The 23,527-nt window shown below is 41.3% G+C and overlaps 1 protein-coding gene and 1 long non-coding RNA gene across 3 annotated transcripts; one reads left to right on the top strand and one right to left on the bottom strand.

Annotated features, from left to right (window-relative positions):
- Positions 1 to 627: 627 nt before the first annotated feature.
- Positions 628 to 2,993, bottom strand: LOC130144109 (uncharacterized). Its single transcript, XR_008820010.1, has 2 exons — positions 2,541 to 2,993; positions 628 to 1,836 (listed from the first exon to the last, which is right to left on the bottom strand). It is a non-coding gene; the product is annotated as an uncharacterized LOC130144109 (long non-coding RNA).
- Positions 2,994 to 3,153: 160 nt separating this feature from the next.
- PCF11 (PCF11 cleavage and polyadenylation factor subunit) lies at positions 3,154 to 23,507 on the top strand. 2 transcript variants are annotated; one of them, XM_056327217.1, is made up of 16 exons: positions 3,154 to 3,747; positions 8,637 to 8,762; positions 11,092 to 11,280; positions 11,698 to 11,889; positions 12,759 to 13,867; positions 14,129 to 14,318; positions 14,427 to 15,069; positions 15,160 to 16,655; positions 17,978 to 18,065; positions 18,794 to 18,913; positions 19,452 to 19,557; positions 20,248 to 20,431; positions 20,912 to 21,067; positions 21,835 to 21,927; positions 22,406 to 22,441; positions 23,020 to 23,507. In XM_056327217.1, the coding sequence occupies exons 1-16, from the start codon at positions 3,559 to 3,561 to the stop codon at positions 23,239 to 23,241; spliced, it is 5,139 nt and encodes a 1,712-aa protein (XP_056183192.1). In that variant the 5' UTR covers positions 3,154 to 3,558; the 3' UTR covers positions 23,242 to 23,507. The 2 variants fall into 2 exon arrangements, with proteins under 2 accessions (XP_056183192.1, XP_056183191.1); XM_056327216.1 differs by having other exon boundaries at positions 19,449 to 19,557.
- The last annotated feature ends 20 nt before the right edge of the window (positions 23,508 to 23,527 follow it).

Raw genomic sequence — 23,527 nt, 5'->3', positions numbered from 1 at the left:
GGCAGATGACAGAGACCTGGGTGATGCTTGAAAGTTTTGTTGATTTAGCAATACCAGGACTACAGCATTCACTAATCAATACAGCTTTGCTGGTGGAAACCTGCAGGTGTAGCTTCAACGGCGAAACTTCCTTTGCAGTTCTGATATAAGCAATACATGGTTATTAAAGCAATTTAAATTGGATCCTGTCTCTAGGAGGGTTTACTAGCTCTCCTACTGTAGCTACATTGGCAAACTTTCTAGTGGAGGCTGTTCTACAAATCAGCTACTGAAGAGTGCAAGGCTGATGACAGCAGAGCTGCTTTGGAGGCTTGGTGAGAGTATAAAGATTTTTGCCCTTTGGGAGGTCCACAGAGAAACACTGTCTGCTTCCTTAAGTGAATCTCGGCTGGAGAACAAAGGACTTCAGCTTATATACAGAGGGGTAATTTACATCTCATTAAGCCAATATTTAAAAATCTGCACTGTGTTTGTTTCTTTAGTGTCTATGCTTTTCTTCTCCAAACGTGTCAAAAAGGATGCATTTTCAATTCCTTTTTTTTTTTTTTTATTTTTCCAGAATGAAAAGCAGCAAGAACATTTCTGTGTGCCGACAGATCCTTTTTTTCTATCCTTGGCTAGCTATAAAACAGTTTAAGGGCATTTTATTAAACTTCCAAGAAAATTAAGCTCAAGCATAAACACAAGTATGAGTATTTTCAAGTACAACTGCAGATGTTTTGGAATTAATTTTACATTGTAAAACTCTTACCTTAATACATTTTCTCATGTAGTACTATAATTTTACAACTATCCAGCAAAACTTCTTTAATTATAAGTTCTTGGTGATTCTCAAGTCAAGTGTGCTACATGTAGGTCTAGTCTAGAGGCTTTTTAGTGGATTTTATACCAGCAAAACCCCAAGCTACATCTATAAAAAAACCCAAAACCTGTAACTGACAGCTGTGTCAACTGGGATAAGAAGCAGTGGGGCATAGCTGTACCAGAGGCATTTCTAACTAATGATTTCAGTGAAGCTGTGCCTTTGATAGGAGGTCGTTTCAAGAACACATGGATGAAGTGTGCCTTCGCAGGCATAGATAAACCCACACTCTGCACATAGTGCTGGTACAACACAGTTCCTGTAATAAAGAACTTTTCATAGAGACTCCAAGGACAGACTCAATGGGCATTTCTATGCCAGTCTTGAGCTGTTTCAAGAATTGTTTAGAGCTCAGAATGTCCCCAAAACCCATCAGCATGGAGGTCTCATGGGCAACTCCTCACTGTCAGCCTGTAGACCTTGCTGAGGTACTACTGGCTTCATATGAAGACTACTAGTAAAGACAAACTAAAAACATACTAAAATACTGGATCTGCTCAGGTACGTAAGGAGTACTCAGTCTCAGGGAGCCAGGTGTGTTCTGGAGGGTAGCAAACTGCTTTGTCTCACATCAGGCTCGGTCATTCACTGATTAGTAAACAGCAAATCTGGTTTTGAGGGTGGTCTTGGACCACACGGCATCCTCATCAAGGCAGTTTTCCCGTATTATTTGGTTTGCTTCTGTAATTAGTGTGAGCGAGGAGTCTAACTTACAAATACAGTCGTCTGAGGAGGAGCTAGGTTTCCCCACCCCCACACTTTTCCCCTAGGAGCAGAACAATATGTGGTGTTTTTGCCAAATAAATTGGGTTTACATTATGGCTTGATTCCTAGTACATAATTAATATTCTTCATGGACAGCATGTCTTCAAATAGCTGGCTAATATTTATGCTGAGAAAAAGTCTTGCAGTCCCAGCGCTGGTCGGCCGAAGACAGAAACTTTAGTTTCGTTTTCTTATCTTCTGGTGACACACTGTAAAGGCGAAGCGCATATGAAGTACGGCATTGCAAGGCTTACAGGAACAAATACAAACATACAATTCAACAGGCAAATAAAAGATGCTGTTGTGTTTTGTGTTCCTTCTTCCTTGTTTTGAAGGTAACATTTTTCAGAAAGGGCATACAAATATGAACATAGAAACTAATATATATTTTTATCCAGATAAAACGACCAACAGCAGTTTTTACCAGGAACTTGCCAGGTCTCCATTTTCGCTATCTTTCTGCTATATCTGTAGAATATATATAAAAAAATATAAACATATATATAATTTTTTAATACATATATACACACACAATTTGCATTTTAAAAACGATCTCACAGAATGTGTTTTTCAAAGTGTATTTTAATGAAGCATTCCCCCATGGCCTACTTTCAAGTCCGACAGTTCTCCACAGTTAATGAGTAATATGCAGTGGGGGGAAGGAACGGCTATACCTTAAAATGCTTTGTAAGCAAGCTAACTTCCAAGAGGTACCTCTGGGCAAATCTCATGACCAAAGGCTAGCAGGTTTTATTACTTTTGACCATACTGGCTCTCGCCTACTAGTGTAGTGAAAAGGAGAAACGCTGCTCCTGGCTCTGTTTACACTTCAAAACACTGGTGTGAGGGGTGACCAGCTAAAAGGTGCAAGGCAGAGGAGCATCTGAGAAGCAGGGAGGACAGGGTCACTTACTGAGGCAAATGAAGACCAATGAGGCAATAAAAATCCAGTGCCTTGGCCCGCCTGGCACCAAGCAGTGTGCCGGCACCCCGGGGTCACACCGGCCCTCCCAGCTCCTGTGGCACAACGGCCGTTAGAGGACAAGGCCGCGTTTCGCTGACGGGCCTACACGAGCGCTGTTGCCTGTACTCGGACGACTTGCTTCCGTCGGAGAGAGTGATTTCTCCGGTACAGGCCTGCCAATAGACTGCTCCCGCTCTCCCGGTGCCGAGGGGCCGTTCGCGAGGAGGGGGCTGCCGGGCCGTGAGGCCGCAGTCGCCCGGCAGCGCCCACCGCCGGCTCCCAGGCCCAGGCCTCAGGCCCGCCCGGGGGCGGTGGGCTACGGCGTTGCCATGCCAACGGCTGAGCCAATGGTGGGCGGGGGGCGGAATTGAGGGCGTGGCGGAAAGGCGGGCCTGCGCAGGGGCACCAATCAAAGCTCGGGGCAACAGAGAAGGCGGGAGGAAGAGGCAGAGCAGGTCAGGAGCGGGGGGGGTAGGGGACCAATTGCAAGTCGGGACGCCGGGGCGACAACGGGGCTTTGGGACGAAAGCCAATCAGAGGAGACGGGGGGTGGGCTCAGACAATCGGAGGCCGCTGTATTGACGGGCAAGCCAATCGCGGGCTGAGCAGACGGGGCGCCAGCCAATCGGGGCGCGGTAAGGGAACAAAAGGGGCTTTCCAAGCTACCGGCCCCTTTCCTGAGAACAATTTCACATGACGCAACGGTTGGAGGAAGAGGTTTGCGAACCGTAGCTGCCGCCGCCATTTTGTGAGCGCTGAGACTGAGTCGGCGGCGGCCGAAGGAGCAGCAGCACAGACGGCAGCACCACAACTAGCGGGAGCCGCAGCCCGGAGGATGCGGTAGAGGAGCCCAGCGGCAGCGGCGGGGGGGGCGGCATCGCTCGGCGGCGGCGGCGGCAAGGGGATCGCGGGGAGGGGGCTCTCGGTCGGTGGGTCGGGTCCTGGTGCGGGCCCCGGTCGGAGAAGCATGTCGGCCCCGGAGAGCAGCGCTGGTAGCAGCGAGGCCCGGGAGGACGCGTGCCGCGATTACCAGTCGTCGCTGGAGGACCTGACGTTCAACAGCAAGCCGCACATCAATATGCTGACCATCCTGGCTGAGGAGAACGTGCCCTTCGCCAAGGACATCGTCTCCCTGATCGAGGCGCAAATCGCCAAGGTTTTTATATTCCACCGACTACTACTCCTACCTATACTGCTGGGGGGACCGGCCGGGGCAGCGGGCTAGGGCGGCCTCGGGGGTTCAGGAGGAAGGGCGTGGGGGAGACGGCCTGCTGAGCAGCGCGGGAGGAGGCGGGCAGCGGCGGGGTGGCAGGAGGAGGGTGGAGGGACGGGGCGGGCAGAGGCAGCGAAGCAGGGCCGGGGTGAGAGGGCTTTAGAGACGGGGAGTGGGGCGAGAGAGAGGGAGAGACTCGGAGGGAAGCAGTGGGCCGGATGGAGTGAGGAGGCCAGCGGCGGGAGGGGTATAGCTGGGCCCCGGAGGCGGGGGGGGAGGGGGCGGCGAGTCAGGGAGGTTCAGGGGACGTGGAGGTAGTGGAGGAGGGGGTTTACCGATGTGGGGCGAGCAGAGCTAGGGAGCAGGATTTGAACGGAGTTTGAGGGTGCCGGGGGTTCGGGGTAGGGTGGGGAGCGCCCCGGCGGGGGCAGTGGGGAGAGGGCCAGCAGGCTGGGGTCGCCGGGGGGGGAAACAGGCGGAGGAAAGCGTGTGTGAGGTGGGATCAGGGAGCACGGGGCGGCACGTCGGGGGCTCCTCCTTTCATCGCTAAGGCTGCTGCTGCTTCTTCTACCCTCCACCCCATAGGGAGCAGGGGACTCGAGGGAGGGGAACAGCCCCCGCACCACCCTGTTGGTAGTAGGGGGGGGAGGGTTTGGGGCTCGCCCCACCACAGCTCTGGGAGGGCAGCGTGGGTCCCGGTTTAAGCCCCGTGTAAATATCAGACACAACATGGCGGCCTGGCAGTGACTGGGCAGCAGCACCTCGCCCTTGTAGCTGGGTTTTCCCCTACATGGAGCCAGTATTCGGTGTCTCGAATCTGGTGTCTAAATCCTTGCATTTAGCGATTTCGACAGTAGGTGAATATTGCGATCGTTAGAGAGAGCCCGACTGGGAGATTTTGTGAATCTGGGTGTTTTCGGGGGAGAGGGGGGGCGGGGGGTAGCTTAAAGGAATGAAAATAAGGTTAAGTTTATAGCACGCAAATTGTCCATTTCTGAAGGGCTAAATCTAATGACTTCTAAGTATCAGTTAAGATAAGGCTACCTTCCCAGTGCGGTCCCTGTGAGATACTCATTTTGGGGGGTGGGCACCCTTATCTTCCAGAAAAGTTTGTGGGTGAAAAGTGATCATCTGTTTCGGATAGAGAAGTGTGTGTGGTGGTGGGGGGGGTTGTTTTGCTCTGCCTGATTAGAGAAAATTCTGTGGGCTTGGGCTAATACGTTTGGATTTCAGGTGATTTGTGCCCTGAGTAACGCTAGTGTTGTGTGTGTGTTTAATTTATTTTGGCTAGGTAAGTTTATTGGTTGAGAATGGGGAAGAAGAAATTCTTCCTGACTGTAGAAACTGCAGCAGCCTGTAGGATCCTAACATGGCGTCTGAGGCACATGATATAAAAAGAAGGGAAAGAGGAGGCTCCCTCTGAGCCCAACCCAGGCAGTTGCTGACATCAGTCAGCCACAGCACATGGATGAGGGGGTTACAGCACCTTTTTAACAAGAGCATTTTGTAAGAAAAGGGTTCTTCTTTCAGTCCCCCCCTATTCGTGCCAGTCACCCCTCCCCCGTTGTTTCCCTGCTCCCTCTGATCTCAGGAGTTGAAAGGCTTTTTTCCTTTGGCTTTAAGTCGTGGTTTATAATGGTGAGAATTGTACTGTCTAATGATGGGGAGGGAAGGATCACTTATTTAATCTATCTTTCTATCAATGCAGGATGGCTTTTTAGTGTTCCACAGACCTCTTGGAGTCTAGTTTTAAAAGCTGCCAGTGGCTGAGTTTTGCCATTCCTTGGGGAGGCGACCTCGTAATCTTAATAGATCTCACCATTATATCTCCTAAAGGGCAGTGGATGTGTATATAATGATTTGTGATAAATATCAATGCTGTCAATTATTTTTTTTTTTCATTTCTGGGTGATTTAGAGCCTGCCCTGAAGTGTGTTTTTTTTTTTTTTTTTTAAAGCTGTCTTAAATCCTGTATCAATGGTTAGTTTTGCCTAGTTACTGTTTGTGACTGTGGTTTATTCAAGGCAAGTTTTTAGTAGTTTCTTGGAAAGTGATCTCCTTTACTAAGCCACTTTTAAAAAGTGTTGCCTGGAGACAGTTTGTTTAGTGTAAAACTTGAGTGGTCTGCTTTACGTTTAATAAATGGTTCTGAAATGTGTGACTGGTATTATAAAACTTGTAAATAAAACGTGTGAAATATGTATTTGTCTTTTTATTTACCATTGTATAGTGCAGAATTTGTTTCCAAGACCCATTTTGTATACAAGGTTGGTTTTGGTGGGTTTTTTTTTAAAAAAAACAAATTTTTGCACAAGTTTGACTTGGGGTTCGATTGCCAGATATGGTTTTAAACATGAAATATTTTAGGAAACCAATAAAAGAGCCACACATTTCCAACAATAGCTTTCCTACGTTATTTGAAGGAACAGTGGGATTTCTGTAATGAAGTCTTTAATTTTATGCTGATGAGCTCAGAGTTAGTGTTCTGGTGATTATGCGGCGCCTCCCTGCCTTTTGGTTTCTGTCGTGGGCATCCTTCTTGCTAGGGGATACTGTAGATCGCCGGAAAACAAAATACATTCAAGTTTGAGATTCCCTTTTGTGGTTATTGGTATATGTGCTAGAAACCTTGACATAATAAACATTTCCAGAAGAGAAGACTTAAATGTTCCAACTGCATTTTAAGTCGTGGTTCTTTAAAATATGACACCTGAGTATTCTGTATTTGAAGCAGAGTACACTGCTAAGCTTCTAATTCTGTGCCGTAGTTTGAAGTAGGCTCCCTTCCTAGATGGCAGTGCTTCTGTGTATGATTACTTCTAACTGTCACTTTCATTATGCATCAGACAGTTAACCTGTTACAGTGCTTTTGCTACTAAATGATTCCCCAGCATTGCAAACTTGAAGCTTAGCTGAGTGTAGTGAGGTAATTCCATCCACTGGTGAAATGGAAGAAGGTAACATGCGATGGCAGTAGTTCTTGGGCATAGGTACTTCTGAGACTTTGTTTCCCTAACAGCTGACTTAAAAAGTCAGAAATGGTGCACTGTCATTTTTTTTTATCAGCCCTTAGAGCGGTGTTTTTAATGTGCCATTGTGCAGACTGCTTTAAAGAAGAAACCAGTATTCCACAGTCACTTTATTATCAGGTAGCTGTTGACCCCATAGTCTTTGATTTCTGAGACTAGAGAGGTGCCTTTACTCTAACACTGTTGCATATTAGGTTGTTTACAGCTGAGTTTAACGTCATGGTGTAAGATAGGCTTGTAATGTGCTGCGAGTAGTTTTAGCTAACTTTACTGTGTTTTCCTGTCTTTTTATGTACAAAATACACCACCTGCCTGTTTTTTCAATATGTTTAAAGGCAGTGACACGCCACCACCCCCTCCCCCGCCCCAACTAACAAGGAATTCTGCCCTCTTCAGAATTGTTTCAGGTCATGGTAAATTAATACACATTCAAATTGTGAGGAAACATTGTGATTTACCCATATAAAAGTACTGTTGACTCAGTGCCCTTTTGTGAACCACCTTAAAAGGGAAAGAATTAAATCTAAAATTGTAAAGCAAGTGCACTTCCACACACTTGTCTGGACGATGGGGCTGCGAAGTAAGGCGTTAATTAACCTACTAGCCTATCCTGTTTAAAAATGAGCAGTGAGTGAAGTTATTCTGGTTTTATCCTGAGCTTACCGGATGGCGAATGGGACTTAAAGTATTACAAGTGGATGCGCTTCTAAGGGGATCATGGTCAACACACAGCTTGTGGTGGTGTCATTTCGTGTTGACCTCCTCAACAAGTTTGTGTACTTGCTGATGTTTTCTGGAACTTTGCTGTGCCTTCTGCTTTGTGAAAGCCAATGGTGGGCATTAAAATCACCTTGATCTGGGCCAGTAGTGTTTTGTGTACATTAGAGTGTCACCACACTTGCATTACACAAACTTGCTACAAGTTTTGAAAATGGACTTAAAAAAACAACCACAAAAATCAACAAAACCCAAGTCGTCTACTTGTAGCAAAGATGTGTCCAGAGTTTGAAGACTCCCTTCTGTGAAAACGGTGGTTGCAGTTCCTGAGCTTGTCTGTGCTTTTACCTGGTCGACTAGATGGTTTGAGTTTTCTGGATTTTGAACTTTGTTCTGACGACGTTTTTGTGTGCACTCTGGAGATCTGAACTGTTGCTATCTGCAAGTGCCAAGAGAGGATGGGACTTCTTGCTACATCTGTTTGGATTGGATTACAGTGACATAGTTGCGACGTATTCTGTGTGTAGTTTATGAAAAGACTCTGATACTCGACGTATAATCTACAGCTACAGAAGTTCACTAGTTTGGGCTGTTTGCCAGAAGTCTGATTTGTTTTCTGTGAAATCGAGAAAAGCAAGCATTCAGGAGGCTTGAGTTATAAACTATTTTTTTTAGAAGTTCCTTGAAGTGCTAACGATGGTTTCCTGCTAACTTAAAAGTTACTTTCTCAAGTGGGTTTTGAAAGGTTACACTCAGTACACTAGCAGCAATCCTGTCTTGTGGGCTTCTTTTTTCTTTTTTTTTTTTTATTTTTTGCCTTTTTCCAAAGCTTGATACACAAACAAAATAACCTAAGGTGATCTTTTTTTGTGTGATAGACCCACTGCATTATACTTTGAACGGAGTATCGATTTTCCAGATTAAGTTTTTGTATAAACAAAAAAATCCCAAGCCAAATCCCTTGGTGTTTATAGTGGCAACCAAAAAGAGAGGTCTGTATTTCTGGGATTGGTAATCCCTTTATTTAAAAAGCTTAAAATGTGTTTTTGTGGTACTAAACTTTTCAGTTTCTTCTTATTACTCCAGGCTCCTGCATCAGAGAAGCTACCCGTTATGTACCTTATGGATTCCATTGTCAAGAATGTGGGAAGAGAATATCTTACTGCATTTACTAAAAACCTAGTTGCAACATTTATTTGTGTATTTGAAAAGGTATATACACTTTCAGAAAAGTTCTGTATTCTAAGCAAAATTTGTTCCTGGTAAAACAAATATGTTTCAGGTTTGGGTTTTCTTGGGTGGTAAACTATACAAATTGATTATTTCTTATAAATCTCAGTACTGTACCTATACTGTGGAAGACTATTTCTGCTGCTATCAAGCATGTCAGTTTCATGTTAGCTTGAAAGATGCGAAGTCTTTAGTTAATGTGGTTCATAAAGTTCTGTAATGTTCCTATCCAGGCAAGATTTTACTAACAGTATTTTGGCTAATGATTGCTTACCTGGATGGACTTTTTGTAATGTATAGACCAATTAATTATGAATTACTGGTTTATTTTTAAGATAGTAAATAGTCTTCATGCCAAAAATAGACAGAGAATCAGTTTCTTGTGGATTTCCCAGAGCTGTTCTCTCCTGTAGTTAAGATTGTCTGATTTACCTTATTTGTGATGTGCAAAATGAGTGCTTAAACTGTCAAGAGCGAATAGCACTGACACCTGATTCTCTCCTGGTGGTCTGTGGTTTGGGGGGGTGGGGGTGAGGACAGCTAGGCGGGGGAAGGGCCTTAGAATGTATCGCTGTATTACATTACAAGTATGTGTTTTAATTTCATTCAACATTGAAAACTGCTGCCGTATCTTCTAATTTTTGTGCTTTAAACCCAGTGAAGTCATTGCGTGTATTCCTCAGTAAGAAAGTCAGATTGAAGTCCAGGTTTTGAATGGCTGGACTTGAATGGGTTTAAGTTGGATCAGGAGTGAAGGGTTAACTTCTGTGGTTTTCTGTATGCTATAAGGAAGTGGCATCTTGTATGAACGAGACGAATGTAGCTTTTGCATATTTATCATTACATATCAGTGAGGATCTGAGATCCCAGTGTGCTTTATATATGGTGTTCAGATGTAAAACGCATGGTGAAATCAGGAATAGATTGTAATAATGACCATAGAAAACTTAAAAACTGCTGTGTGTAGAGTAGATAGATAGGGAAGCAGGCACTTAGTTTTTTTCTTCAGTGTTAAATTGTAGATGTTCTTTTACTGAATTACATTTAATGTTGCAGGCTGAAGCTCTAGATAACAACTAATTTTCAGTTTTATAGGTTAGCTGTCTACTAAGCTAATTAGAACTATTTAATTAATATGTATTAATTGTGTAAAGTGGCAGTCACTTAGATTAATTGGTCATGTTAAAAGATGACAGTAGAATTCCAGCACTGACGTTGTTACAAATTTTTTTTTTATCAGTAAATGTTCACTAAGGCATCTTTAGAAACGTCATGAAGTCAGGAGCACTTGCTCAGTCATTTCTGCACGTTTTGCAGTGAACTTCATACCCTCAGTAAAAGTACAGAATTGTATAGAGGCACACCCCCCATACCCCCACCCCCTCCAGTAGCTAAGTATGAACTAATTTGTTGAAGTTCCTGCTTTTCCCTGAAAGAACCTCCAAATTTTTGAGACTGTTCTGTCTTGCTGTAATGTCTTAAAAATAAAACTGCAGCAAACCCCATCTATTTAGTCAATTATTTAATTGGGATATTGACATTAGGATATTGACAGTAGGACAGCTGCATATATTTTGTCCTCAGATGTTTTTCATTTATAAATTGAACTACTCAAGTTATGGTGAATTAAATTTTACTTCACTATAAATTCCTAACACCTGTCATGAGATAATCCAAACTAATTGTTTCTGAAGGATAAAATGGGCACTGGTCCTACGAGTACACTTGATCTGTGGCTCACAGATAGGTCTAATTTTGCAGCTGAACTGAAATATGGTTAACTTCATTGTAGCTAACCCCTTTTATTACATTTGTTGGAAAAAATTCCTTCATTGACTAAACAGCTGAGCAAAACACCTTTTCTGTTCACAAAGTTTGTTTTCTGACTTGTCATTGTTATATTCCATTCAGCACAAACACTGGAATAATGTATTGTCTCAGAGGCTGTTGCCTTTCAGTATTTCTGTTACTGTATTTTTTTCCACAGAAATTGGGCAAGTAAAATGAGAATTTTGGTAATGGAAAATTTGCAAGAAAATTGTCAGAGAATGGTAATAACACAACAAAACCTTCAAATGGCCTTGAAACAACAGTTCCACCTTTGAGGTTCTGTTACTGGTTCTGTTGGTATAGATGTATGATCTGCACTGTGTAGCAAGTTCAATGTGTTAAAATGGCAAACTGCTGATAGGAAAGGATGGCAAACTGCTGATAGAAATAGGAAAGAAATGAAATATTAAGTTCTACAGAAAAGATTAAGAAATTGTTTTATATTAACTTAACAAGCCATAGAATTGTTTTATTGTTTTAGGTGGATGAAAATACTAGGAAAAGTTTATTTAAATTACGCTCCACATGGGATGATATTTTTCCTTTGAAGAAACTATATGCACTTGATGTCAGAGTCAACTCATTAGATCCTGCTTGGCCAATTAAACCTCTGCCCCCAAATGTGAATACTTCTAGCATCCATGTGAATCCTAAGTTTTTAAATAAATCGGTAAGTTTTTATGCCTACTGTAAGAACAGATGGTAATATGTGTAGTTTTCATTGTTTGTTTGCTGCTTTTTGACAATGTAGTATATTAAGAGTGAAGTATCTGGGCTTTGTAGTCAGATAAGAGGAATTTCTGAATTCAGAATACTTGATGGGTTTGGTTTTTTATATTTCAAAACTGTATTCTGTATTTTGGAACATTCATGGATTTATATTAAATGATGTACACCTGTCACAGCAGGCAAATTCTAGTGAGACAAGAGTTTTAAATTGTTTTAGTTACATTTTGCATTTTAAAAATGCAATTTCTAACTACTACACAACTAAGTCCCAGTACTGATCATGATGACAGTTAAAGGAGATGGAGTTAGTTGATTCCATCACTATTTTAAACTTAAATTTTTTTAATTCTGTTTTTAGCCAGAGGAATCTTCTGCACCTACCTCTGCTGTCACTTCTGGTGCCTCTACTCCTCCAGCTGTTCCTGAAATACAAAAGAATTTGACACAGGAGCAATTGATAAGGCAGCAATTGCTTGCAAAGCAAAAGCAGTTGTTAGAACTTCAGCAAAAAAAATTAGAGCTGGAGCTGGAACAGACTAAAGCACAGTTGGTGAGTAGGATAGTTGATCAAACCTTATAGTTGGGTCTGACTTTCTTTTGGGTAGTACTTACCTATACTGGTAAATGCAGTACATGATTTTTTTCCTCTCGTTAGACAAGTGTAGCTATTTTAGGACTAGAGCAGTGCAAGATGATGTGGGGTTCCTGAACAGTATTTGTTATTTAAAAACCTTAAGAATTGCACTCTTATGTCAACGTAAAAAGAAAAAAAAATGAAGTTCTTGGGTTTTTGTTCTTACCTCCAAAATGATGCCTACTTACGGTCCTCATTTTCCTCTTATGGGTCACAGCAAGCCAGGCTTTTTCAAATACAATTGCTGTCACAGAGCGAGGAAGCCTGATTGTTGGAAACAAAGTCAGTTTCCTCAGGTCAGATTGGTTAGATGCTACTGTCTGAAGATGGTGGTTAAGCTGTATTGTTTTATAATATCTTGCTGCATTGGTAATTGACCATACCAAAATAAAGCTTCTTTGAAGTTTAGAAATACGAAAATTGTATCAGATAACTTGGCAGCTTAGTTGCCTTGAGCGTGTGAAATATAGGAAAACTAACACTGTAATGAGAACATGTGCCTTAGTTACATATTCTGCAGTATTGACTTTGTAGTACTGATTCTGCATTATATTTGAATTTGATTATAGATATATAGATATATAGATATATAGATATATAGATTATTGAATAGTGCAATATTTTAATGCTTGTAATTGGCAATTAATGGGTCATTTTTTATTAAATGGCTGAATCACCTAACATTCAAGAAATTTCTATATATAGTTTTCGTTTCAAGACAGAGTATGAGCATTCCAGGGTAGGAGTCAATTTGTCATGCAGATTAATGCTGTTTTCTATTTCAGGCTGTATCTCTTAGTGTTCAGCAAGGATCATCTACTATAGCTTCAGTTCCAGCACCTTCCAAGCAACACATGTCTCCCACACCTCATATGACAGTTAAATCACCTCATCAGACTGCTGTGCAATCCGAAAAAAACAAACCATCCCCAAGTCCTCCACTTCATGACATGAAAATAGTAAATAGGGATCCTCGACTTAACAGGATGGCTCAACATTCTTCTCATGCTAAAGATCAATCTCACAGGAAAGAATTTCCACTGAACACAACTGGTCAGTCTGATACCAAGGCAAACAGAACAACACAGGCTGAAAAACAGAACTCAACAAAGCCAGAAAAATTGAAAGCAAGTGAAAAAACACAGAAGAAAGAGCTTGACCAGTCAGAAGCAAAACCTAAATCACCATCCCCTTTGAAAAATAAGCTGCCCAATACTAAAGATACTAAAACCCAGGAATGTGAAAGCACAAAAGTATCTGAAATCAGTAAACGGGATCCAAGACTGAAAAGACATCTTCAAGATAAGTCAGAGGGCAAAGACGAAGAGGTGAAAGAAAAAAGGAGAAATACAGAGAAAAAAGAAAAAGAGGAACATAAGACGTGTGAACACAGGCCAGCAGGCAGCAGAAATAAAGTAATTAATGGTGCTGTTCAGAAACAAGACACGACTACAGAAGACTCAGAAAAACAGGGTGGAAAACAAGGGAGATCAAGTAATAGAAAACGGTCACGATCACGCTCTCCTAAGGCACGGTCACCATCTACGCATTCTCCGAAAAGACGAGAGAGGAGATCACCCAAGAGACGACTTAGGAGTTTATCTCCTACTTCATCAACTCCTAAAATTGGAAAGATACGTCCAATAGGCCCTAAGCAGTCTCATGTTGAAGAAGGCACACCAGTGGCAAGAGACGAAAGAAATTCTAATAAGAGAAATGTTAAACAAGAGGTGCGAGATCCAAGGAGAGTGAAAAAAGCCCAGGAAGACAGGCCCCAAGAAACAGCAAGCCAGCATTCTACAAAAGCTGCTCCTGATCCAAAGGAGAATGCAGAAAACTGGCAAGGATCCAAATCAGGCAAGAGGTGGAAATCTGGTTGGGAAGAAAATAAAAAGTAAGTTACCATCTTTTTTTAAACACCTGTTTGAAGTCAGTGGAAATTCTGCTGCTGACTTGAGAATAGTCGGCTTTGCAGTTCTGTGGCACTGTGCAGTTCATTAAAATCAGTAATTTATGTCTTCTCACGCAATATGGAAATGATGCATACTTGGATTGTAAGGTGGTGGTGATGTTTTGCCGTGATCAGTTTTAACAGGGTTGTAACAGTTATGTCCTAAACAAAGAAGTAATTGTAGTTTAAATTTATTGCTTTCAGCTCACAGCAGAATGAAGAACACCAAGCACTTGGTAAATCCCCTCACCAAAGACACCGGGAAAACTGGCCTGCTGATAAAGGAATTTTATCACCCCGAGCACCAAAGCAGCAGCATCGGTTAAGTGTGGATGCCAATTTACAGATTCCCAAAGAGTTGACATCTGCAAGCAAGAGAGAATTACTTAAGAAGGTAATATAAACAAATGTTAATATTATTCATAGAATACACTTCATAGAATTGTCCTGGGTATAGTTTGCTTTTCTTTTCGGAAGTCTAAACTTTAACTTCATATTACAGGCCAATGAACGCTTAGCATCTGGTGAAATAACACAAGATGAGTTCCTCATGGTAGCTCATCAGATCCGACAGCTGTTCCAGTATCAGGAAGGAAAGCATAGATGTAACATCTGGGATAGCCCTGCAGAGGAAAAATGTGGTTTGAAAAAGAAACCTCTTCTGTCGGATGCAGAGCTAACATATTATGAACATAAGGCTAAACTGAAAAGAACACAAGTTCAGCATTCGTTATCAAGGCTTGATCTCTTGGATCCGGATGATATTTTGGATTATCATATACCTGATGCACTGCTTCCTGGAATAGAATGTGAGCAAGCAAAAGCCAAGCGTGGAGTACAGTTTGACAGAAAAGAGCCATTTGGAGAAAGATCAAGGAGACACTCTCCTGTAAGTGGCACTAATAGACCTTTTGCTGATAACGTCCCATCACTTGAGAGTCGACGAAGACTTGAGGAACAGAATGCTACTAAAGGAGCAAGAGGTTCTAAGAACTTTGATCCTTATGACAGCTGGGGAGAATCAGATGAATTTAGAGATGCTCTCAGACAACAGGGGAAGAGCACAACAGAGTTCCAGAAAATAGATGGTGATGCAATCTGCAGATTTGATAATCGTGAAGACAGACAGCTTCTTGGGCAAGCTGGTATGTCCTTCTGCTTTATTTTACATCTGGTAAATAATTGGAAACATTTCAGTGAGTTTTTTCTGGTTTGTTCTGTGTTTTTTTTTCCAGGTGTTCGAGAAGAGGCAAGATCACCATTCAGTGAACGTTTCAAAAGAGCTAGGTATGATGATCCGGAGAAAGCACCATTTCCGGAAGGTTCAGGATCAAGATTTGGAGGCATTGAAGCAAAGCAGAGGATAAGTGCACTAATGGAAGACAGACCTCTATTTGATGGGACACCTAGACAGGCTGCTGCAAGGGTTGGGGTAGATGGACAAGGAAGTCCTTTTGTTGATGGTCCCGCTGCTGGTTCAAGTTCCAGAATTGATGGGCCACCTGGACAGGCTGCTATGAGATTTGAGGGGTCTTTGCTGGGGACAGGTGTATCTCAGTTTGATGGACCGCTGGCAGGAGCAGGGGGAGCTGGAGCCCTAAGATTTGATGGCCCGCCAGGGCAGCTGGCAGGAGCCCTAAGGTTTGAAGGACCACCAGGACAGGTTGGTGGAGGAGGCCCACTGAGGTTTGAGGGACCTCTTGGGCAGATAGGTGGGCCATTGCGGTTTGAGGGGCCTGCAGGGCAGCCTGTAGGTGGTCCTAGATTTGAAGGACCTGGAGTTGGTCTGAGGTTTGAGGGTCCCCGTGGTCAGCCTTCAGGTGGCCTCAGGTTTGAGGGACCTCATGGTCAACCTATGGGGCCTCGAGGTCAGCCAGGGGGTGGTCTCAGGTTTGAGGGACCCCATGGTCAGCCCTTGGGGCCTCATGGTCAACCAGGGGGTGGCCTCAGGTTTGATGGGCCACACTTGCAGCCATTGGGGCCACATGGTCAACCTGGAGGTGGCCTAAGATTTGAGGGGCCACATGGTCAGCCTATGGGGCCACATGGACCATCAGGTGGCGGGCTCAGGTTTGAGGGGTCACATGGACCGTCAGGTGGTGGGCTCAGATTGGAAGGACCACATGGTCAGCCAGGTGTAGGTCCAAGGCTGATTGATGGACCAGTACACCAGGGGGCTGGTGGACTTCGATTTGATGGTCCTCTGGGTCGGGCTGGTCCAAGGTTTGATGGTTGTCATGCAGCTGGATTTGATGGTCAGCCTGGACAGCTGTCTCTCTTGCAAAGATTTGATGGGATTCATGGACAGCCTGGCCCAAGATTTGAAAGGGCACCTGGGCAACAGGTGCAACCACGATTTGATACAGCCATACCTCAAAGATTTGATGGACCGCACCAGCCAGCCTCTAGATTTGACTTGCCCCTTGGCCTTCAAGGTGCACGTTTCGAAAATGTAGCTAACCATCCTGCCTCAAGACTAGAAGTGTCACCGTATGGACAAGGTGGTCCATTTGTTGAACATCCCGGCCAGAGCTACAATGGACCATCTCACGGGATGCAGTTCCAGAGACCTGATCTCTTTGATGCTTCGCCTGGACCAAACTTCAATGGGCCAGCTGGCCCAGGAGCACAGAATTTCCCGTTGAGAACAGCTGGACATTACTTTGATGAAAAAGGTCTTCAGGGTCCTCAATATGGAAACTTCAATAATATGCCAATGGGAAGTAATCAGGTAAGAACTGATGGCATTAAATGGTTTGCTTGCTGAAGTAATTTTGTGTGGAGCATTAGCAGTTTTTCGTCCTCTGAAAATTGAAGATGTTTCTGAAGAGCTGGCAGACTGGGAGCTGGTTTCAAGCTAAAGTCATCCTCTTCAGTAGTTTCTAGATAATTTAAGAAGGACATGCATTGCTATTTTTAAAAGAATCTTATTTTTACAAAGTAAACGAAATAGTGGATCTTCACAATCACTTTGTAGCTTAGAATATGACCCTGAAATGAGTATTTTTAACTTGAAAACAAAACTTAAGTAATTGGAGGCTTGTGGTTTTGTAAAACTTGCACAAAAGTGAATTCTATAGAATTCTTTATAAAGCATGGGACATATAATGTAAATTGATATACATGTTTTATTTTTTAAAGAGGGGTAGAATTAGAATGGACCAAAATAATTCTGTTGTCTTTTTGCAGCAGTGCAGCTGGTGAGAAGCCATGTTTAAAGAGATACCCATTACTTGGGGGAATTGAGAAAGATACGGACTTTGTTGAGCTACAGTCTTTTAAAATTCTCTTGGCACCAGTGTGCTTTATGAGTTCAGTTGCCTTTGGAGTTGCCTGTTGGAAATACTCTCTTTAAAAAGGGGCAAATGATACTCTAAATCAGTGGAAACTATGTCGTTTCTTTCAGTAGATTAGAGACTGTAGAGAGCATTTTTCATTTGGGGGATAATAATTGAACATGAAGAGTTAACTGATTGTATCAAAGCAGGTCATATGTCCTGCTAACCTCTAATGGGACAAAACAAGTTGTAAATCCAGAAAGTAGCCAACTAGTGACACCGCCCCACCCCCCTTTTATTACAACTGTGTTAAGCTTCAGATATAAAAAATTTTTTTACTGTAGCTAGTTTGCCCAAAAATCCTCCTTTCAAGATGCGTTTCGTGTAAGTGGATACTATTTTAGTTCTTAAGATAATAATTAATTGTGGCATTTGTTAATAGACATACACTGTTTTTTCCAGGTTTTTTCTGATGAGCTCTGATTTGGTGAACAAGAGCAATTTAAAACAAAGTATTAAATTTGGAGATGTGGTTTGAAGGCTTGATAGGTAGAAAAAAAGGTGATACATTTTAATTTAAATGTTAGGCAAAATGAGTATGTGTTCTGAATTGTTTCTAGTGGAAAATCAAAATGAGGGAAAGGCCATGTAGTAATTTGTGAACCTCTCAATACCAAAATGATGTGGATCACTCCTGGAAGGAGTTAAATACGAAATAAAAAAAAATGTATAATTGCATTTTATACAAAAAATACTTAAGTGTTTACTTTCACAGGTTTCTCTCATGTCTGCTCAACCAGGGCCTTATGGACAAGGTCAACAGTATTTGCCAAATCCTGGAAGTTTTGTTCAGAACCCTACAGGTATGTAACAAAATAATTAACCTCCTTTTATTTCTTTTGGGTGGTTCTGTTTGTTAGTGGTCACACAAATTACCCTTTTGTAATGTCCTTGTGTACTTGGTCTGTGTGACCCTAAGGGAAGCTTCCTCAGTGAGGTGACCATAGATGTGGTTTTTGTAGTACCTTCATCTTTTTAGGGGTTTCGCTCAAACGGTGAAGGCTTTCATTAACTGCATGGGTTTGGTATGTAGTTGCACAAAAAAAAAAAAAAAAAAAAAAAGTAAAAATTCAGTCTGCTTTTCTGGAAGGCACCAGTCTGTAGGTCTGGCTTGCATTTGCCAGAGTGTGTAAACATAGTTAAGTATATGAGTGATGAGTAATGAAAAGCTTCTAAAAAGTTACAAATGGTTAAAGTAGGTAATGAAGTAGGATAGTCTTGGTGAAATATTTAAGCATAAAGTAAGGAAAATACTGCATTTCAATAAACTCTATCCAGTAGAAATCTGTGTATGGGCAACCAGCTTAGGTAGCAATTGTGAGAATGTGAAATACATTGTGAAAGAAGCTGTTGCAAGGGAGAAGTCAGCCAGGGACTAGACATAAAGCAAAGAGAGTTGGTAAATAATTGGAAGTAAAATTGAAGAAACAGGAAGCAGAAGGAAAAGCATGTTGTGAAATGTGCTGATAAAAGCAAAGTAAATTTCTGATGCTAACCTTCTGTCTCCTTGAATGTCGATGTTATTCCCCAGGAGCCCTTCCACATTCATATCCTGATAACCACCTTGGACAGCTTGATGTCAATGAATTGTTTGCTAAACTGCTGTCAACCGGGATCCTCAAACTGTCAAAAACTGATTCCACTTCAGCACGTATGTAGATCCGTTGTGTTCTAACTGCTCAGTTTATCCACAGCTGAAGTGTAAATCTAAGTATAAAAAATACAGTAAACTTCTGCATGTTTTTTGAAGCTGAACTTTGTTTGGGGGAAGGAATTTAAGGAATTTGGTGCATAGGATGGAGTGAATTCTTAGTATCTTGTTTAATTTGTACACTTCAGCTATCCAGAGCAGTCTGTGTTGTCTTTAGTGTTGCGCCTCGGTAACTTGTTCTTGATTGTAGTTGGATTCTTACTACTTTCTGAAGTATTTCTGTCTGTGAAGACTGAATTTCAATGCCAAAGACTGAGGTGACATACCGTTTTCCTAAACTTAAATTCTGAGTAACCTACAGTATCTTGTGTGCTTTCTTATAGTGATGTTAGAAGATAACTGACTTAGCTATTGCACACTTGTGTTTTAGCATAGTCAGATTGTATTTATTAATATTTGAATAAAATAACTTTCAGAAGCATGTAATTTCTTTCTGACGTACTGAAATTTTGATAAATATCTTTATCCTTTCTAGAAGTGAATGAAACATCAGCCCAGCCAGCTGCTGAAGAGGAAGATGATGACCAGAACGAAGATCAAAATGTTCCAGACCTCACTAACTTCACAGTTGAAGAACTTAGACAGTGCGTATAGAACTCTCACTAACTTCACAGTTGAAGAACTTAGTGCGTATAGAACTGAGTTTACAGTGCAGTAGGAATGATGACATGGTAGTATCTAGATAGTTAATCCAAGACAGCTGAGAGCTTTTGGTAGTATCTAGGTAGTTAATCCAAGACAGCTGAGAGCTTTTGCAAGGTTATATGTCACTTTGTGACTAAGGGAACTGCAGTTTTTTATGTTAGCCTTGGAGAATTTGAGAGAGGAAAAAGAGGGAAAATTAAGCTGGGAAAACTATGCAAGTTGGATGTTGTTAATCAGTAAGGTTGCGATATGTATTGGAAGTAAGTGTTTCTTCCTTTGTTACTACTAAATTTACCACCTTTGTGGTAGTTTCCAAAACAGAGCCAAGGGCAGGCATTGCCATTTCATGCACTATTAGCTGATGAAGCTCATAGGCACAAGACAACCCTAGTGTGTTTCTCATAAATAGTTAATAGCAGCCCATTGTTTGTTATTTGAATGTTTCAATTAATTATGTTTTGAAAATCAGGAAGAATTAAGCTATATTGTGTGCTTTAACCTTGCAGTTAGATTTGTGCTTTTCCTCTAATCTTGTGGGCATATGAAACATCTTAGTGAGAAAATTCTTAACTGTTTCTTTTCAAAGAAATCTTAAGACTTTCCTCCCCCCCCCCCCTTCCTTTTTGTAGGCGCTATGATAGTGTTATAAATCGACTGTACACTGGAATTCAGTGTTACTCATGTGGAATGAGATTCACTACTTCACAGACGGATGTTTATGCAGATCATTTGGACTGGCATTATCGTCAGAACAGGACAGAAAAAGATGTTAGCAGAAAAATTACACACAGAAGATGGTACTACAGTTTAACAGTAAGTAATGCAGTATGTGACTTGATAAATTACAGGCCAGGTTCTGTGGTTTCCTTACATACCTGCTCTAGGATTGCAGTTGAAATTTACATCATCACAGGAGTTGGCCTTTGGTAAACAATGATGTCTTAGATATTTCAAGTAGTTCTGAAATGCCTGTCAGAATACAAAAGGCAATTGTAATGGCAATTGTAAAAACAATAAACAGTTTGAAGCTATTTTTACTGTTTTCATCACACTGAGAATGGAATGGACATTGAAGGATAGTGGTTTTTCTGGAATAAGCTTTTTTGAAGTGTAACATTGTGAGAAAGCATGCACTGTGCTAATGCTACATGTGAAGAGCATTTCAGTTTTAATGAAGTAAGATCTATTAAATATGGTACTTCGGGAATATATTTTTTTTTCCTCTGAGATTTATTTTTTTAAACATTTCTAGCTATTTGTCAGTGTCTGTGTGAATGAAAACTTTTTCTTTAGGACTGGATTGAATTTGAAGAAATAGCTGATCTAGAGGAGCGTGCAAAAAGCCAGTTCTTTGAAAAAGCTCACGAAGAGGTTGTTTTGAAGACACAAGAAGCTGCAAAAGAGAAGGAGTTTCAGAGCGTCCCTGCTGGGCCAGCTGGAGCAGTTGAAGTAAGTTTCAGCTTGCTTTTTATTAGCCTAGATACTGAGAATCATCTAATACTTGAAAGAAGTTTACAGCATTCTTTCATACAGTGGGCTGTATATACACCACTTCATAGTGGTGTATAAATACCTCAAAGTAACCAGTAGTTACTGTTTGGTAGATGTGTTTTGGTAGATGAATTGATGTAGTAATCAAACACAAATGATGTTGGAATGACAATTTAGTTTTACATGCTGAACCCCTAAGACACTAGCTGCCAAGCCATGAAGGCCTTTGTTTTCATTTTGAAAAGTACCTTTTGTGCTTTGTCCCGAGTTGGTTATTTTGCACAGAAGTACTGAAAATGTTAATACTTCATCCAAAAGTTCTGTCTTTTTTAACTTGAGGCTCCAGATTAAGGGGAAGAGTGAAGATAATGCTGTAAATGAAATTAATAAAATCCTTGTACTGTTTTACATGACAGTAAAACAGTGTTAGGTTGTTACAAAGTGTTTTGCAGAGACTTCCTAGCTAAAAGGGCAAAGCTTACCTTTCTCAGGTGACAACAGTCTTCAAGGCTAGATGGTAATCATTGCTTAGTCTGCAGACTACACTCATTTTGATTAAGGTTTTCTAAAGTTATTTTTAAAGTGTAGAGGGAAGATCGTGTTGTAGTCTTAATGTATTTATCTTAATTTAAAAGAACCTTATTTGACAATAGGTTCTTGAAGTTCATGTGTTGAGTAAATTGTTGCAATAAGCATTTACCTCTGTTACTCCAATAACTTTTCAGAGCTGTGAAATTTGTCAAGAGCAATTTGAACAGTATTGGGACGAGGAAGAGGAAGAGTGGCACCTGAAGAATGCTATCAGAGTAGATGAAAAGGTGACCTCATCTTACTTAAATGTGATACTTAACAGTAAAAAACCTGAAGGATTACAGGAAAAAAAAAAGTGAGGGCCAGGTGCTCTTTTCCTCCTGAGGGATTCCCATGGTAGTTTTCCTGGCTTCCTAGCACATAAATATCTTAATCTTTGGAAATGCATGAAGTCCTGGTATCATTAGCATAGGCTCACTAGCCTTCCCTTATACTGCAGTGCTAGAAAGGAGTGTTTCTATATATGGGTGTAAGTATTGGTTATTTCTGTATGCAAGTAATGCCTACCATTTACTGGGCTTCTGCATGATAACTAATCCTAAATACACACAGAATCTTTTCCCAGTTATATTTGACACTACAGTTGGTCTGCTCATACTGTTGTTTTTCTAGATAAATTGTGTGATGTTTAATTGACACTGTTCTGTTCATAACCAGTGATCCTGCTATAATTTATATATTTAAATGTATAACATTTCTTTTCAGATTTACCATCCATCTTGCTATGAAGATTACCAAAATGTAAGTGAATTCTCCTTCATGTTTTCTTTAAGCATTTTGCTTTCAGTTTGTTTGCTTGATCTCTTGACATTGCAGGGAGCAGATGTGTTGAGAATGTGTTACCCATTTCTCTTGCCTAAGATTCAAAGGCCTTGGGCATGGCAAGTTTATAATACAGAATTAGCTCTAAGTTTCTTGACATGCTGTACTGGGACAGCTTGTGCACCGTACACAACCAAACCAAAACTGTGGTTTGAAAAACAAGTCATGAGCTTACTGTAGAGTAACATGCGTAATCGTAGGAACTTGCAAAAATGGAGTAGATGGGTGTTGGGGTGTGTTAATAGCAGGGAATAGTTTATGGTAATGTGTTAAGCATTCCATCACTGGTTGGATGATACCTTTTCAAAGTAATTGTGAAAAAGTAATGCTATTAAAATAAATACCTGTTTTCTTAGGATCTTGATAAAGTAGAAGTTTGGATTTTGGGTGCCTCACCATCAGTGTGTTTGCATTTTGAAAAAGAGTAAAAAGGGGATAAGAAGCTAAAAATGGTTATTTAAATGTGTGTTAAAGCTGCATTGACTTTCACTTTGCAGACATCATCATTTGATTGCACACCATCTCCCAGCAAGACTCCGGCAGAAAATCCACTAAATATAGTGTTGAACATTGTTAAACAAGAAACACAGGAGTCCTGTGACTCACCTAAAGTCAAAGAAGAACCTGATGACACCCCTACTGCCTGTGCAGAAGAGAGCACACCTGCATCTACAGATATAAAAACAGAACCTGATGAGTCTGCTCAAACTGAGGTATGAACATTTTTTTACTGAAGAGATGCTGTGTGTTAACTCTGGAAGGCAAATACTTTTTATATGAAATAAAAACGGAGGCAGGGCCTCAACTACTGGTTAATAAATACATTTTTGTATTTGAATTTCTTATTGCCTGCACAGTTTCAGGTGTCATTGTGTGAAAGTTCTGTAGATGCGTGAAAATTTAATGGAATGAAATGGTATATGTAAAAATGTACAATTTTCACTTGTGGAAATGTAAATTATAAATAAAAGATATTTTTGCTATATATGGAGTGTAATGTTTATG

The sequence above is a fragment of the Falco biarmicus genome, chromosome 2 (genome assembly GCF_023638135.1).
Source record: "Falco biarmicus isolate bFalBia1 chromosome 2, bFalBia1.pri, whole genome shotgun sequence".
Taxonomy (NCBI): domain Eukaryota; kingdom Metazoa; phylum Chordata; class Aves; order Falconiformes; family Falconidae; genus Falco; species Falco biarmicus.
The sequence above is the reverse complement of the archived record's forward strand: the minus strand, read 5'-3'. Positions and strand labels throughout refer to the sequence as shown.

What these genes read in the sequence shown, in the direction of transcription:
- PCF11 (XM_056327216.1), top strand. Translation starts at nt 3,559, where the DNA reads ATGTCGGCCCCGGAGAGCAGCGCTGGTAGCAGCGAGGCCCGGGAGGAC. An exon ending in TGCCAATGGGAAGTAATCAG is followed by an intron (nt 16,656 to 17,977) that starts GTAAGAACTGAT and finishes TTACTTTCACAG; the next exon opens with GTTTCTCTCATGTCTGCTCA. An exon ending in GATGGTACTACAGTTTAACA is followed by an intron (nt 20,432 to 20,911) that starts GTAAGTAATGCA and finishes CTTTTTCTTTAG; the next exon opens with GACTGGATTGAATTTGAAGA.